At 36.2% G+C, this 18457-nt stretch overlaps 1 protein-coding gene across 1 annotated transcript in view; it reads left to right on the plus strand.

The window, feature by feature from the left end:
• Positions 1 to 18457, plus strand: part of CSMD1 (CUB and Sushi multiple domains 1) — a 1033138-nt gene that overhangs the window by 558326 nt on the left and 456355 nt on the right. Inside the window, exon 5 of the mRNA XM_051614951.1 lies at positions 5149 to 5356. Coding sequence (XP_051470911.1) covers positions 5149 to 5356 — 208 coding nt within the window. The remainder of the gene's footprint in view (positions 1 to 5148; positions 5357 to 18457) is intronic.

Below are 18457 nucleotides of genomic sequence, written 5' to 3' on the forward strand. Positions count from 1 at the left end.
CAGTGACCAAACCACCCTCTCAGGAAATAATGTTTTCCCTGATAGCCAGTCTGAACTGTCCCTGGCACAGCTTCATTCCATTTCCTTGTGGCCTGTTCCTGTGCTGGTCACCAGAGAGAGATCAGCAGTTCCCCCTTCGCTGCCCCCCATGGGGAAGTTGTAGACTGTAATGAGGTCACTTACCAGCCTTCTCTCTCCAAGCTGAACATACAAAGTGTCTTCAGCTGCTTCTTGTAAGTCTTGCCCTTGAGACCTTTCACCATCCTGGTCGCCCTCCTCTGGACACGCTCAGTTTTATGTCCTTCTTAAAATGAGGCACCCAAAACTGCACACAGTGCTTGAGGTGGGGCTGCACCAGTGCAGTGCAGAGTGGGACAATCACCTCCCTCACTGGATAGCTATGCTGTGCCTGATGAACCCCAGGACATGGTTGGCCCTTTTGGTTGCCCGGCAACACTGTTGACTCATATTCAGCTTGCCCCGCATCTCTCTCTGCAGGATCTCTCCAACCTCAATAAATAAAGAACTGTTTCAGTGATATTTTTAATTAAGCATGATAAATAATGTATGCCCATGGTTCATTTAAAACTCTCTAAAGCTGCAGTTTTATTTAATTTATAAGACTTACAAAATGTGACTAGAAATTACAATATGTCATTTGATTTCAATTTATAAACTGTATCTCGAGTTTTATATTGAACTCTGGAAGACATTTTTGTGGGAAGGAGTAGAAAGTCCTCTACAGCTGACTGAATGATCAAAAGATATCTAAACCAGTTTAAATAAGGGGTTTTTCTATGATACTGTTTCTGTCCTTACCCCATCTTTGGATATCTTAGCAGGGCTTGCATGTCACTTGTCACAAGATCTCATTATGCAAAACACAAATTACCAAAATTGTCAGGTTGTTATTTTTTATGAAATTACTCTTTCTAGTTTGAAGAAAAATGTAAGATTTTCCATTGACTGCCATTGTTCAGTGATCAATTTGATTTTTACATACATTAATTTGAGGGATATATTTATCTGTTTTATCTAAGCTACTCTTTTATACAGTGCATATGTTTTTTGTCAAGTGGTGCTAGACATGCATGTTTGCGTGTGTACTTTATGTAAGATGCATATTCTCTAAATTCAGACCACTGAATTCCTGACTACTGAGAGATTCAAATGTTTGTAGCTTTACACTTCAAGTAGTCACTTAAGCTGATACAAACAGGACTTCGTGCAGTTGCTTACAACTTGAAAATAACCGTAAGTGTTTGGAATTAATTACTTGAACATTTTAAAATGCAATTTGTTAATGAATTGGAGTCTGAATTCATGAAGCCTGAGGCACTATCTGCTGTCGAATTGCTGCAACCACAGTGATGTATTAAGACTTCTGAACACTGTTCTAGTTCTGTCAAAAGCATAACATAGAGAAGGCCATGGCCAAGATGGATGGTCAGCCCAGAGATGCCAGTTATCTCTGGAACCAGCTGAAGAAACACAGTGTATGTGTGGACAGTTAGTGTCTCCCGCTCTCTAGCCGCATCCCTCCTGCCTGTGCTCACTCTTAGGCAGTTTATTACGTTTAGCATTCAGTGGTCAGGTTGCCTTTGCCTAGGTGCCACCTATGATGGAGGAAGTCTGCGAGCTACAGGCTCCTGGAACACAGACAGTACGTCAGAGGATCATTCTGTGCAGGAGCTCTTCACCGCAGTCTTTCCTTAACGCATCCACATCTTTTGGAGAGAAAATACTCACTCTCTGGACCAATGTAGTTTCTGTGGTCTTACATAACTAATGTTCTCTTTCCATTTCTGAGGTAACTTTATTTCTTGCAAATCCTGTAGAAATGCTGTTTTGACTAGATTAAAAAGCTATGCATTCCTTTAGGCAGATAGCTGTAGTAGCCTGAGTTCCTTTGGCTTTCACTGGTAATGTACAGTGTACAAATTTACATTTTTGCATGCAATTGCCAGAAATAATCAACTACATAGTTTTCCTTGACAACTGTAAGAGTCAGAGCTTTAGAGCTCAAAGCTTATTCAGGGGCGCTGCAACAGAAACACTGAGTAGCATTGTAATTACCATTAGCATGTTACTTAATGTCAGTAAAAACACAGTGGGAGATGGTGTCATTGAGAATATTGTCATAACAAAATTTAACAGGAAGTGGCTAGTACCAAAGAGACTTAGGATTTTACATATCTTGCTGGTTATGCTGGATGGGAAGAGCCTGCTTGCTGGCTTTAAACAATACAGGTAGAACCTTTTGAATTATTAACTGGAAAGCAAACTTTTACATTTTGATTCTTAAAAAAAATTAAATAAATCACACACTACTGTGACAAAATATGAACAAGTAGAAAGCCTAGAAAAAGAGAGGGTGGAAATTACCAGGTTTTGGGTTTTGATGGTTCATTTAAACTCTTGACACTGAGGACTGCAGTGGAAATCAATAACTCAGTGTTAGTTTCTGTACTGAAGTTTTGGCACAGGATGTATCAAGTTAAATTGCTTTTCTTTGCTGGGTTAGATGATGATCTGAAGTGAGGTGCTTGAAAGCTATATATTTTATTAAAAAGGGGGTGGAAGTTAATTATAATTATTATTGATAATAAACCTTGATTTGACTTTCTTATTTATCATAGATTTACGGTAGTTTTTAAATTATTTTAATCTTTGCATGTATTATGCACAGGGAATTCTAACTCTGATCCTTGGCTTTAGCCATGAGTTCTTTAATTTTCACTTCCTTTCCTCTTTCATCCCTCAAAGGCACAATAACCCTTTTCAGTATACGCTGTACAAAAAAAACGGATTGAGGGAGGAATCACAGAAATGGGTGATTTCATCAACAAAAAGAAATCTTGAAGTAGTGTAGATCTGTTTCACCACTAAATCTCCTTCTTAAAAAAAAAAAAAAAAAAATCATATGAATATCAGGGTTCAGAAAGTCAGATACGAAATTTATCAGAAAGACCTGCCTTCCCCTGAGAAATTTGTCTGCCAAGAAATCATGAAACTCAGTAAAGTTTTGGTAGCCAAGGTTGTTACATTTCTTTCTGTAAAAATTTCCTTTGCATATGGAAGAATAAAGATAGCTACCTGTTCATATCTCTTCAGAGGCTTTCTGTCCTCTTTTTAGTTAAATTTATGGTCCATAGAATACTTAGAGAAATTACTCTGTTTCTGTCTTTCTCCTGATTCTTCCTTTTATTTCAGTGCCTTATTAGTTATTTATCCTGTTTTAATAGTTCCCTTTTTAAATGTCCAGCCACAGTATTTCTCTTCCTTTGATTCAAATTAATCCTTTCTCTGTCAAATTTTCCTTGAAAGCTGACTTTTCAATGACAGGCTTTATACTGTGATTGAGAAGAGCAGCTCTAATCCTGCACTGTTTTCTTCATTAGCTATTAATTTATTGCCCATATTAGACTGTAAGTTCCCTATGTAATGCACCTTGCCAACCTACTTGTTTTTAGATCTCCACATGCATTTAGAATATACAAGTGATATAGTACTGAGAATGATACTTTGATACTTAGAATGATAGTACTTAAAATGATAATAGTACTAAGTAAAGATGATAAAACAGACAAAAACTCCTTCTCCTGATCATTCACCTAGGCAGAAATATTTTTAATTACTATCGCTTTAGCTTTTATAGCTACATCATTGTCACCGTTTGACTCAGGTCCGACAACAATGCTCTTGATCCCCTCCCCCCCCACCCAGGTAGGGAAGGAGAGAGAGAAAAAGAGAGAGACTTGGCTGGATTGAAAACTAAACTACACAGCTTTAATTAAAACACTAATGAATCATACAAGAAAATATATACAATTATATACAGATATATTCAGATATGGGCAAAAGCCCCTCGCCTCCCCCCACCCCCAGCAACTCCCACAGCACTCCCCTGAACTGGCAAGAGTCCCGAGGAATCCCGGAGCTGCTGCTGGAGAAAGCAGAGAGTTATGAGGGTCAGGAGAGCTCGAGCCTAAGGGTCGACGGTGATGGATGAACAGAGTCCTCCCCGGACGCCAGCCATGGACGGAAGAGAAGGCGAGAAGAAGAAGGAAGCTGTCTTCTGTGATCTCTGACCTTCCTTTGGGCTTACGTAGATATATGGAATGGAATATCTTTGGCCAATTTTGCTGTCTGTCTAACAGCCTCCCACGGGGGGGGTCAGAGATCTCCCCATAGTGTCTGAGCCAGCGGAGTGAAGGTGTAACCTTGAAACCTTAGTAGTTAGAAAAACATTCCACTGTCTTATCAGCCTAGCAGAACACACAGTTGCTAGTTAAAAGAAAGCTTACTGAAGGAAAAAAAAATCAGTGAAAAGAAAAATTGGCTTAATCCTGGCTCAAACCAGGACAATCATAACACACCAAAAGCCACTTGATACATTTTTAGTTACATGTTTTAATACCCATTACTAATAAAAATTAGCATAACTTTATATTGTTCAATGAAATCTTACAGGGCAAGGAAAGAAATCCACTAAATCCTTTGGCAACATATTAAACAACATTCTAGGGTTAACAGGAAATTCCCATTACCTGCATTTTTTAAAATTTGGTTAATAACAATAAAAAAAAAAATAGCCATCTATAAACATTCCAATCTAGAACAAAAAATTGAGATTGCTGTTGCAAGTTTGTTAATGCTTCCTAGTTTAGGATTGTATTTTAAATCTATAAGAATATTATTTCTGCAGTTTTTTATAGTTAAAAGAAATTAGAGAGATCTTTAGGAAATAAATGTTCAATATTTTTTAAACTTATATGACAGGGCCACTAACTGTATTTCTGTGACTCTCTGCCTAGTTCTTCCTTAGTATTCTTCTGTGAGGACTTTTACAGAGGTTCTCCAAGTCAGCTTATACTACGTGTCTCTGCCAGTGTTACCTTTTTTTGGCCTGGCACTAAAGTGTCACCAACAAGGAAAAAAAAGTCAAAGAAATACCCCACCAAAAATCTCTTCAGGTTAAAAGCCAGAAACTATTCTATTCCATTCATTTGTATTTTGTTTTCTGTGTGCATATATTTATGGGTATTCTAAGCACAGAAGGAAAGCCATGGGTTTGCTGTGGTAGAAGGATGATGCTTCACTTGTTTAAAGTGAAGCTCTAATAATAATTGATATTCTGTTCATCAGCTGAAGGAGCTTGTGGAGGGACACTACGTGGGACAAGTGGAACTATTTCAAGTCCTCACTTCCCTTCTGAGTATGAAAATAATGCTGACTGCACCTGGACCATATTGGCTGAACCAGGAGATACCATTGCTTTGGTCTTCACTGACTTCCAGTTAGAGGAAGGGTATGACTTCTTAGAGATCAGTGGAACAGAAGCACCATCAATATGGTAAGTCAGAGATCTTGTAAAGATCTCAGTTTCTGTTCTTTTTGGTGAGTATTTAAAAAAAATATTAAAGGATATTTAAGATATTTTCTACCTGTTAGTAATGACCATTTTGTTATGCATTATCCTTTGATTCCTTTCACCCTCCAGAAATGAAAAAAAAAAAACAACAAAAAAAGTGTGCTTTTGATTCTTTCCAAATCTTGATCTTTCCTCTTGTTTTCCTCCATCTTCGAGAATTACATTTGCAAGGTGTCTTAGCAGTGAACATTTACTGATATTATGTATTTGAACTTGGCATGATAATATTTTCTGTTGTTGTCTCTTGAATGGCTTAGCATAATATTGTACTCCAACAATGAAAGCAGTGAGCAAAATTCAGCCTCACTGCAAAACAGGAATACATAGAGCACAAACAGATGCCATATTATTCTAAACAGTCTATAACTCAGTCTTACTATATGTATTCATGTGCAAGTGTTATTATCTTGTTGGCTGGTGTTAAAACTGTTTGCTTAGCAATATTAGGGCTTAGTAATTGTAATACTAAATCTACATTCTCTGTACTAAGTAAGAGATTATATATATAGCTACACAAATGGGTAAAAATTGCAAAACAGTTTGCATTACAATTTCTCTGTATGCTACATATGCAGGTTTTTCATTTTTTTCATCTCTGAGAATGTCTGATGCTTGACATATGCACCATTGCCATAAAACATATCCCAGCAAAAAAACCCCACCAGACCTGCTGCTCACATATAACTGATAGTTATTATTTCAATCTCATTACTATTTTAATGTCATGACAGGCTAGGCAGTTCAGTACATTAATAATTTGAAGTCCTAGGTAGCATCTGATCTGGTGAAACCACACTTGGCAAATATGTAAAAACTATTGAGCCCTGTCCAACCTGACCTTGAATGTTATCAGGGATGGGGCATCTACTCCCTCTTTGGGCAACCTGTTCAAGTGTTTCACCACTCTCACAGTAAAGAATTTCTTCCTTATACCTAGTCTAAATTTAGCCTCTTTCAGATTTGAAAAGGAATGTGAGTGCATGTTACCTGCCCATGTCTATCTTTTCATCCACCATTACTCCCAAGTCCTTCTCCTCAGGGCTGGTTTAAATCCTTTCATCCCTCAGTCTGTTTCAATACTGGGTGTTACCCTGATCCAGGTGCAGGACCTTGCACTTGACCTTGTTGAACCTCATGAAGCTGGCATGGACCCACTTCTTGAGCTTGTCTAGGTCCCTCTGGATCGCATCCCTTCCCTCCAGTGTGTCAACCACAGCACGAAGCTTGGTTTCGTCTGCATACTTGCTGAGGGTGCACTCCACCCCACTGTCTGTGTCATTGTTGAAGTTATTATAACAGTATCACTGATACCAGTACAGGATCAGTCTGGGATCACTGTTTAAAGGCTGGGGAAGATACAGGAAGTTTTATATGAAATGTTTAGAGGATTACTGGATCATTTGGAATGAAACTACACATTCAGCTATACTTACACCAGAACAGTTACCATAGCGACATTCAAGCCATGCTAAATGTAGTGCACGTTGTAATCTGCTAAAATCAGCTGTGTTTTTAAATGTGAAGTTATTCCATACTTAAAAACTAATGGTCTAGAGGTGTATCATCTTCAAATGTGACTTTTTTTTTTTTTTTTAATTGTTCCTTTTTATTGTGTCTGGCATCATGTCAAGACCTTATACAGTAATTCTGTGTTAGAAGACACGTACTCCATTAGCACGGTCTGGTAATTATGATTGCTTTTCCATTTAAAGGACTATTGCTGTAAAATAAGCCAGATATCCTAGTGAAGAGCATAGAAAGACAGATACAAAAGCATCGCAAAAGCTAGAAAGAAAGTGAGAATTAAAAAAAAAAATAAAATATTCAGATTGATGATTCTTTTGTGATTTTAGTATATGGTGCAATAGGTCTGCATATGAGAAGAAAGCCATTCCAGCACTATTACAGTAAAAACTTGATGGTCTTTTTTTAAGTAAAGCAATGGAAATATTAGATCAAGTAGAATCTGAAGTGCTGAGGAAAACTAATTGCATGTAATTACATATATATATAAAAGATATTACAGCAGTTATATTAATTACATTATAAGGCTTATATGTATTATATAATAATATTATCTTGTATTACTTACATACCTCACGTGTTTCTGAACTCTCTTTAAGATGTTACATAGCTGATTTTTTGTCTGTTTTCCAGGACATTGAACAGGAAAAAGAGATTTGTTTACCTTTTCTTACTCTTAAAAGATTATTTGAAAATAATTTCTACAGTCCGTCCTAATGGAATTAGTTTATGAAAGATGCAAGTGACATTACCTCACTAGTTATTTTATGTCCATGATACAATTAGAGTGTCCAAAGCTATTTGTTTTTCTTTTTCCTAATTAAAGAGCAGTTATATAGCTCTGGATCTTGAGTGGATGTGCACATATAGATGACCACATTTTTATTCCAGCTTCGAATCAATATAAGTGTCAACAGGCCTAAAAGATGAACATCGGTGTTTGCAAAATGAATGTGAAGCAAGTAGAACAGGCCTTTTAATCTGTGGAGGAAATAAAAGTAGTATTAGTTTGACTGTAGAGGAAAGAAACCTTTTTGAATTTTAACTACGTGCTTAATTTGCTATCCCATAGCAAAACCAAAGGATTTTTAGACATAAACCATTTTTATCCTGGCTTGTTAAGCTATTGCTCATAATGTCAAGAATACTGCTTCTGCTGCATCTTTGCTATGTCTAGAGTCTGTCTCCAAGTCCAGCAAATGGCTGGATCTTTTGAGTCTGAAGGGCTCCTCCTTTGGTAATTAGTAGAATGAAAAAAAAAAAACAAAAAAAAAAACTTGCATAATTTATGAACATTAAATATAATTTTAAAAATACTTTCAAACATGTCCCTTTAGACTTCAGCTTAAGTTACATGTTAAAACTTAATTACTTAAGTTAAAATTAAATTGAGGTAGAATATAGAGTTTGTTTTTAGAAGTATCTTAAAGCCCAGACTGACATGTTTTTGAAGCAAACTTAGGGAAGGTATTTTGAAAATCTCTTAATGAGACTTTCCCCAGATGACTCATTGAGACTGAGAGTTGGTTTATTTGGTTTTGTTTCTGTTTTTGTTTTTGGGTTTTTTGTTGTGTGTTATGGGGTTTTTTTGTATTTTATTGTTTTGCTTTGTTTTAATTTGGAGTGAATATTTTATGATTTGCAGGTGAGGTAAAGCTGGGCAATTCAAACAGAGAGGCCTAACTCAGGCTTTTACATATAAACGTGACTTTGCCATAATTTTTGCAAGAGTAAAAACTTACTGGACAAGAAAGTATCTTATGTATGAAAGGTGATAATGATGCTAAGAATAATTCTGCAATTACTATTTTAAAACTTGAAATCTTAACGTTGAACATATTTTCATATTTTTCCCTCTCTTACATCACAATAGTAGTGCTATCTGGCTTGTGCATCAATTTAAAACTAAAATTATCCTTCAAATTTTTGTCAGTATTTTCCCGTAGAAGAGAATGAACTAGATTTCATACTTTTTATTTCCTAATAATTTCCTAATACTGTTTAAAAATACCTCAAAGATTATTCTGACTTCCTTATAAATTACCTCAATATCGTAGTGAAAGGCCATAAACACGTATGTGGATATGAGAGTGATTTGGAAGCAGCCATAATGAATTACTATAATCTTGGCATACAATTTGACTTAAGTACCTGGAGTAATCTGAATCTCAGTTCTTATTTCTTTCCTCATTAATAACTCATATATAACACCTGCGTCATAACACTAGTTTGAGTTTCTTCAGTAAATACACCAGTTCAAACACTTAGATATAATTCAAAAAATAAGTGTTTCAATAGGCAAGTTTCCTGTCCTGCTTATAGAGATCTGCCTTAATCTTACCACCCTCATTGTAAGAGGTCTGTAGCAAAGTAATGTATGAGATTACGGAGTGGTTGTAATAATCTTTTTTATAGGCACCTATGGCAGTAGGTCCATACATATGAGCTGAATATTTATCTCAGAATTGCATAATTATACAGCTAAAGAGCACCATCTGTTGGTTTACTGTGAAAAGATACATTGCTTGTGGATGCACAGTCAATACATTTTTGGTTACACACCAGAAAAGGGCTTGTGACCCTTGGCAACAGGACGTTCTGTTTTCTTTTCCTTCTCTGTCAGACACAAAAGGATGTGCTATGGCCTGCAATGAGGGGAAGGCAGTTAGATTCCAGCTTTTTCACTTGAGAACATAATTTTAAAAAATAGTAATTTATTTTTTATTAACTACTTATTTTAGCCTCTGTATGGACAGGCTGATAGTCATCTCTTTTTTGTCACCTATGGAACTCTGCAAAGCTGTATGTTTGTTTTGGAGATGCTAGGAAATGGTTCTCTTGTTCTCTAATAATTTTTGGAAGGTTTTACCTTATCTCCGGATTTTAACTGGATTTCCCCTTTTACCTGTTCTAGTGAGGAAGTTGAGTCCAATAAGTATAATCTTCTGTACATCATAGCCTGTCCATCTGACCTGTAATGAACCACATTTTTTTAAAATTATTATTTTTGGGGGGGAGGAAAAAGAAGTTGCATAGGTATCCTCAAATTCTTTCTATTGACTTCCATGTCACAAAATTTTCAGTGTATAAAATCCAATAGTCTATCACATTTGAAAATCATCATTAATGCTGTATAACACTTCAACACTATCTACCAAATATATATAGCTACACCAAAACTTTTTAAATTGACTTACCATGGAACATCAAATCCCCAAGATACATTGGAAGGACAAAGATAATTATAAGGTGAGCAAGAAAGGTAGCATGTGTGCCTGTATGAAGAGCTTTGTAAGACTAAAAATACAGTGACCATGACAGAATATTAGGTATTTTCAATTAATAATGTAACCTAATTAGAATTAAAGTTTTGTTCATGAATTGTGTTTTTGCCAACTGATTTATTCTATACCACGTTTGTTCAGACTTGCTACAGCACACATCATTAGGCATTCACATATTGCAAAATTAGAAAATGATAGAAAAATCCCTAGAATAAGTAATAATGACAAATCCCATGCCTCTCTTAAAGAATCAGTGGAATAAATCTTCTTCCCAGCTTCTGAGTTCTGTCAGTTGCTGCCTTTGCTGTTGATGCTTGTTTCTCCTGGTTTCTCTGATGTCCTTTGCAACCATGACTATTCTGTGATTCTGTGATTCTTCTGACCATTTTCTTTTGGTAACACCCATACTCCCACTGCTCTCTTCTCTTCCCCTCCTGCCAACATTCCCAGTTTCTGTACCCTCCCTCAGCTTAAAATCTATTAAAGTTTATCTCAAACAACCACTGAGACATTGTAGTTGATCTTTGTGTCCTTTTCCCTTGGTTTCTAGTAGATGAAGGTTTGGAAAACATATCCTCTGCTCAAAAAAAGTAAAGCATGTGATACAGTCATGGTCAAAAGGGTGTATAAAAAATTTGCAGACAGCATGCTGGACTTGAGTGCCTATGGAGTTCTGTACACTTGGAGTGAAGGTGCTGCTGATCTCAGAGTTGCTAAGCTTAGTCTCAGAAAGGATGATACCACTCACAGATTAGGGAATTTGAAAAGAAAATAGGCACAGTGATTTGCATAGGATGTAGCTATGTATCCTAAACATGTCATACAGACAACTGATACATCTTAAAGTGTTGCTTTCCAGAGTGCTTTAAAATTCACTGAGTGGGAAATAACAAGTTTTAATTCAGCATCTATACCCGGTTCTTTGGCATAGCAGTTGCTATACCCAAACATATGCAGATAAACAGCTTCTTCACTCCTACAGTTTTCCCATAATAAGGATTAATAAGCTGATCTCATCAGTGATGTATCTTGTACTTTGCTATATTTATCAAAATCATCATGTTCCAAAATGGATTTTCTGCAGGCATTCAAATGCCTGCTTGAAAAAATGAATTATCCACAGTTGTAAGTATATTGTTAGCAGACTTGGGAAAATGTAATGAACACTGCTTAGTGCCTTTGGAGTCCACAGAAAGAAAAAGAAACAATGTAAATGAGAGAGGTAGTAAACAGTCCTTCTCCCTAACATTTCCATTGAATGAAAGATGAAGCCTGGCTACTACTCATGAAAACAAAGCTCTAAATAAATAAATATTTTAAGACAAGTTTACATTTCTTTCCAACATCCTGAATGTTGTCTTCCTTTTTCTTTCAGCATTTAAAATAAAATAAAATCATACAGGAGAATATGATTTGTGTGTTTGTTTTATGATTTAAGTGTCTATTAAATAGTATCACATATACTATGTAAGCAGATGAGCTTTGCTGGTTGCAGTGAGGAACCTCCAGATGCTAATTACTAAAAATGACCATAATGAATAAAAGAACAAAGAATACAATAGTGGTTTCAAAAATAAACTGAAATGTAGCATCTGAATTTGTGTGTGATCTCTAAGTTTCTGGCATTGAACTGGTAAAAAGGGAATGATGGAAGAAAAAAAGTGCTTTGGGTTGGGGAGTTGGGAGACAAGAATGCATCTAACAGGAGAATAATAATTGTTTGGGTAGGTTGAGGGAGAGTACAACTGATTTTCAATAGTTTGTAAGATTGTAGAAACAGTTTTAGGCTAGCTTGGAGGGGCTAAGAAAGTTCATAATAGCATTGGGGGAATTTGGTATTCTAGGTCAGAAGAACCTTTGCAGAGTAATATCCCAAATGAGTCTGGGAAGTGTACTTGAGTCAGCCTTTCCACAAGCACAGGGTGAACAAGAACATTGTAAGCCCACAGGAATACCACCCTTACTAGTGCTATTACTTTGATCCAGCAAGCATATCCCTTCTCCTTTCCCTTTCCCCCAAATGAGGAGTGTTTTGGTAAATTTACCTTTGCTGTGTAGGACAGCAGTGACACCTGGTGTGCCCTCATCTTTCCTGGTAGCTGTATGGTAGCTATATCCTGTGGTCTTCACCCAGACACTGGCCCATGTTGGCAAGTGCTGAAATTTGTATGTAATTCTTCTGAAAGCTTCAGGTAGAAATATAACAAAACACTTTCCCATTCATCCTTTTGGAGCATATCTTTCTTTTAGATTGTATGTTAATCTTGTGTTCAGAGATGGAGTTGATGGAAATACTGTTATTTAAAAAAAAAAAAAAAAAAGCTAAGTTGGTAGAGTCCTGATACAAAGGCTCAGTTAATAATTGTGTTCAGTTTATGGAAATATCTCACACAGAAATCTTGCAAAAAGTTCTTAAGCTTGTATTTAGAGACAGCATATCTGAAATTAAAGCTTGTATTTTTTTTGTATCTTCATGCTAAATAATATACAGAAATACAAGTAAATGTATGCATAGAAGTGTATGTAAGCTTTTGCAAAGATTTTGACCCTAAAATAAATAGGATGGTGAATGTACTTCATGCTAGTAGTAGTGACTACACTCACGTAATTTCTTGCATGTGTTAGCTATAAAGACACACAGACCACTTAGGTGTTAACACCAGCATGTGAACAGTGTATGAAGTGAGAAGTATAGAAGCAACAAATTGATGCTTAATTCACAGAACAGTATTGCTTTCTTTGCACCTATTAATTTACAGCCTACTGTGCTGAAGAGGTATGAAAGGCTTCATTCATGCCACATCACAAACTGACAGTAATCGAAGAGTGAGAGAACTCAAGAAAGCACTGTGACCTGGAGTGTGGTTTTCCATCACATTTAAAATAACATGAAAAAAACAGGATTTTTTAAATTAAGTATGCAAACAAGCTTTACATACGTTAGCAGAGTGCCTGGATTGCCATTAGCATTACTGATTTTCTAATCACACTGTCTGACCCTGGAGGTTCAGTGTGCTCCTGATATTTCCTTCTACTAGGTCTGTTGCATTGTTCTAGAATATCTACAACACTAGCTTCATTTTCTTGCAAAATCATTGACAATATTTTCAGGGCACAATATTCTCATGATGAAAACAGTTCATACCATTGTATTCAGGTAATGTTAGAAGCTTTTTGTAGAGATGTTTATGAATCACTAGTTTTCTTGCTTTTACACAGTACCTATCTATTGCAGTCAACAAAACCTACAGGTAATTTGCCTTTTGGAACTTCAGATTAAAATCTTGCTGAGAACATGTATGTGAATAGCCTTGTCTTAGAGAAACTGATGTATTATGGTCTATACAAGTGATCTGTGTGGTGGGTGGAGAGCTGCTGACAGGCCACACCCAGAGGGTGGTGGTAGATATTTCTTTTCCAAACTGGCAACAGGTCACAAGCAGGGTCCCCCAGGGATTAGTATTGGTCCCAACACTGTTTAATATATTTATAATTCATCTGGATGTTTAGATCTAGTGCACCTTGATTAAGTTTGCAGATGACACTGAGCTGAGTGCAGAAGTAGGCACTCTGAAAGGGAAAGCCACCCACCAGGAAGACCTGGACAGGTTGCAAGAGTGGGCTAACAAGAACCTTATGAAGTTCAATGGAGACAAGTGTAAGGTCTTGCAACTGGGAAAACAACCCAGGACTGCAGCACAGACTGGGATCCACGTGGCTAGAGAGTAGCTCTGCAGAAAGGGACCTAGGGGTCCTGGTGGACAAGAAGCTCAATATAAACAAACACTCTGCTGTGCTGCGATGGCAAAGAAAGTTAACTGGATGCTGGGTTGCATCAACAAGGGCATCACCAGCAGAGATAAAGAAGTCATCATTCCACTCTACTCAGCACCTGTCAGGCCACACCTGGAACATTGTGTACAGTTGTAGTCCCTGTTATATAAAAAAAGGTGTGGACAGGCTGGAGAACGTCCAGAGAAGGGCCACAAAGATGATCAAAGAACTGGGAAGCCTGCTGCATGAGGACAGGCTGAGAGAACTGGAATTTTCCAGTCCCCCAGAGAAGGGGGCCTACAGGAAAGGTCAGGTGGGAATTTTTACACAGGCATGTAGGGACAGAACAAGGGGTAATGGTTTTAAGCTGAAAGAGGGTAGATTTAGGCTAGACATTAGGAAGAAATTATTTACTACAAGGGTGGTGAGACACTGGAACAGGTTGCCCAAGGAAGCTGTGGATGCCCCATCCCTCAAAGTGTTGAAGGCCAGGTTAGATGGGGCTTGGAGCAACATGGAAGTGGTCTAGTGGAACGTGTCCCTGCCTACACAGGGGAGTTGGAACAAGATGATCTTTAAGGTCCCTTCCAACTCAAAGCATTCTATCATTCTATAATTCTATGATTTTTAATGGATCTGAATTTTTAAAACATTTTTGCAAACACCCGAGTATATAAAAAACTGGTAGGAATTAGCATAGTTTAATGCATTTTTACTTTCCAGCAAGTTAAACAGCAAATGAGGTGATCTCAGCAAGTGATCATTGTTTTTTAAAATAAGTATAGAATTTTACGATGTAAGAAGGAAGTTTGGATATGTCTGTTTTATTTTTTTCCTGCAAGTAATGAAAACTACTAAATCCTGACACGTAACAGCTAAAATACATGTTACTAGGGATTTGATGGGTTTTATTTTTTCCAGCAAGCTCTACGGAAGTGGACATACTCCCCCAGAAAATTCTTCCTGAATCTCCACTGTGAGCATTCTTGTCCAACTACCCGTTAGTTTTCTGAATGGTTCTTCTGCTAAGACCAGTTCTGTAATCTCCAGTAGTGCAGAGTAAACCCATCAATGAACTGTTCTTACAGTCAATAAATACCTTTGCCCCTGGTATCTGTTTAGTTAGCACACAGAATGCATTGATTACTTAATTGACTCTAAAAGAATGTTAAATTTAATTTAAATAACATGTTCATTGATGGCTAGTTTTTTTGTTGTTGTTTTGATTTGTTTGTTTGTTTTGGTTTGTTGTGTTGTGTTTTTTTTTAATGTCTGTAGGTTAGCAATTGGACTTCACAAGTTTTCTGCAGAGGTCTGCACTTAGAAAATGCTGTGCTTCTTTTTATCTCTGCTATTGTAAAGCAATAGTTACAGCACAGAAGGTTTAAATATGGTGTGCAGTGGTGACTAAGATACTGGTTTTGTTTTTCCTATCTGCCAAGTAGGCAAGGGAGAGGACAAGCAGCAGGGAAGGGAGTTTGCTGTGGAAAATAGAAAACACAAGGATTTTGCTGGTTAAACAGCCAAGCTTGCAGCAGCACCACAGTGAAAAGTAGGAATTTCAAATGTAAAACATCAACAGTAAAATTAAAACCCAAAGTTCTAATGATGAGGTTTTTATATATTTGATGCTTTGTAGTTGGTGAGTGTATTAACTGAAAAATTATTCGGTTTGCTGATAAGATTGGCAAATAATTGCATCCCACTTTTAGTGAAGCAGATATAAGAGGCAAAAAGGAGGTGCAAGTTTTCCAGGCCAGAAAGGGAAAACTTGTATTAACACAAATGTTATTTCTTTAGAATGATGTGATCCAAGTATTTAAGTCTATTGATTAGAAACAATGCAGTAAAATATGATGTGAAGATCTGACTCATACAATGGAATTCTGTAAGTTTAAGTTTGTACAAAATCCCATGTAGAGATATGTGATTGCCTGTATATGGAGGGGACTAAGCATATGATGTTTTTTTTTTGTATTCAGAGCCTTTGAAAATTACCCATACTGTATTGAAAAAAAAAAAAAAATCAATTTCACATAACATTCTATATCAAAACAAAATCCACATTTTTTGTTAGAAAGTATTCATTTTGGCACACCTTTTTTGAAATTAGAATCACAGGACCAAAATCCCAAAAGACACGTAGGAAGTAGCATGGAAATTAATTTAAGTGACTTCAAGTGATGTTTATAAATTATGCATTTAGTTACTTTGTCACAATAATATTTTTTAGCTGACTGAAGTGAGGGCAGTTTAGTTTACATTACACATATTTAATGGAATGCCATTTGTCATCTTTCTGTGTACATAAAAATAGCACTAATATTGCAAATTTGAGCATTCAAGAATAAAGAATGCCAGCTTTATTTTGACCCACTTGGACAATAAAGGTTGGCATAGCTTTTAAATTATGCCATCACATACTTTTATCTCTCATTATGCTCTGATAGTGAATTACTGTTGAGAATTTAAATAGACTTGTCAGTAGGATTTCTGCTATGTATGTTGAAATGAGAAGTTATGTGCATTATCCAGGATAGTAAGGGAAAAGAAACTCATTTTTTCTGATTAAAACGAACTGACTACCACTTTGAAGTCTGGGTCTTAAATGTGCTTTATTCATAGGGTTGTTAGGTCATGGTAACAAGTCTCTCCAGACAACAGTTGTGCAAGTTCTCACTAATATTGTGGTCCTCATTTATCTTTTTAAAGTTGTGTTCATCTCTTTTAGCTCTTTCAACTGCATCTATAGTCCATGGGAGGTTGAACTGAGCAAACATAATAACAGATACTCAGGACTGACTTATTTTTTTTACTCTGGGACCTGAATATTGTATCAAGATAACTTCCTTTGCTGTGTCTAATACTTTCAGACCAGTCTGTATTGGGGAAAAACTTTGACATTTCAGTGCTAAAGAGTATGTTCCATGTCTGGAAAATAAAGATTGTAAACATTTATATTTACCTTTCTTGTCCTGTAAGAAAAAATAATAGTAGTAGTAGTAGTATAAAAGTAAATATTCCAACATGGTGCAAACATAAAGAAAAAGATAATTTTATGTTCAACATTATTGTAAAGGAGCACATTTAAAGACAGATAAAATTTTACACATTCTCTTGATTCATTATTTATGTACCCTTTTAAATTACTTTCAGCCTTGTTTATCCAGATAAATGAACGATTTTTCTCACTCTTCCTCCTCTAAATTGTATAGTGTTAGGAATGCATATAGGAGACTGAGGGCTCCATCTCAGTTTCACAGGCTGAAAATAGTGTTGGGGTATACCATGTAAGACCATAAACATTCCTATTTATGCCTCTTCAGTCTCTGGGGGGAAAAATAATTCTCTACCTTTAAAAAATTGTCATTTTTGATATAGCATTCCACTTCGGTAAATAAAGAAATTAAAAAAAAAGCTGTCAGCAGTTTTCCATGGAAAATTCTAAAAATATAACTACATTTCTGGAAAAAAAAGGTTTAAATATTAAATTGACCATTACCATTTTCTGATTCTGAGGTCAAAACTGTACTTTAACATTTATGGACAGCCTATATCTTAGAAAGGATGCTAAAATGTCCTATTGATATTACCTCCTCAAAGATGTTAGAACAAGTGCTGCCAACTACTGTGACGTCATTCACAATATTCCTGTTTATTTCTCTTATGTTCAGCTATGATGGATATTTAAAGAAAGTATTGTAAAAATAGAATGGAAAGAAAAAGGAAGGAAGAGTAAAGAACTTCTGTAGATTATGTGCACCCCATGTATAAGGTGGGTAGAAGAGACTGAATTCCAAATAAGGGCTTTATGGATTCTAACATTCATATGCAGTGAATTTCATTTCAATGCAATTATGTGTTTATATCATGAATTAGTGTAATGATAGACTGGCAAGTTGAAAACTGAGGTAATGAATTCAACTGGTATGAAAAATGCTTGTCCTCATAATCTCAGAAGTTATGGTAGAGGAGGGGGATACTTGAGCCATTAATTGTCTGTAATGAGTTGTAAATTTTTCTGTACAGCAAGATTTCTAGTGTTAGGATATGGAACCTGGGTCTAAAGACTGACTATATGAGACTTCATTGTGCCAGTTCTTTTCCTATATTCATTATTGTGGAAAGAAGCGTCTAAATAGTAAACCTTGTATTTAGCACTAAAAGTTTGGGATTCCAGATTTTGACAGTATTTACTAGCTGAGTTTCTGAAGCTGAGGGTTTCAACTCTTCTGCAGAAGGCAACTATCAAGAGAAATGTTGGTTTCTTAGAAGCTGATGTACAGGTTTTCACAATAAATATTTAGAATTAGCACACTGCTCCCTGGATAGCTATATGGTAATAAAAAAACATGGCTAGTGTGTTTGCTTCAGCTGCTGTATTTGAAAGCAATCCACTGCAATCCCATTGGGCTAGATGTAGCTCTTAAAAATGTTAATT

The sequence above is a fragment of the Apus apus genome, chromosome 3, assembly GCF_020740795.1.
Source record: "Apus apus isolate bApuApu2 chromosome 3, bApuApu2.pri.cur, whole genome shotgun sequence".
Taxonomy (NCBI): domain Eukaryota; kingdom Metazoa; phylum Chordata; class Aves; order Apodiformes; family Apodidae; genus Apus; species Apus apus.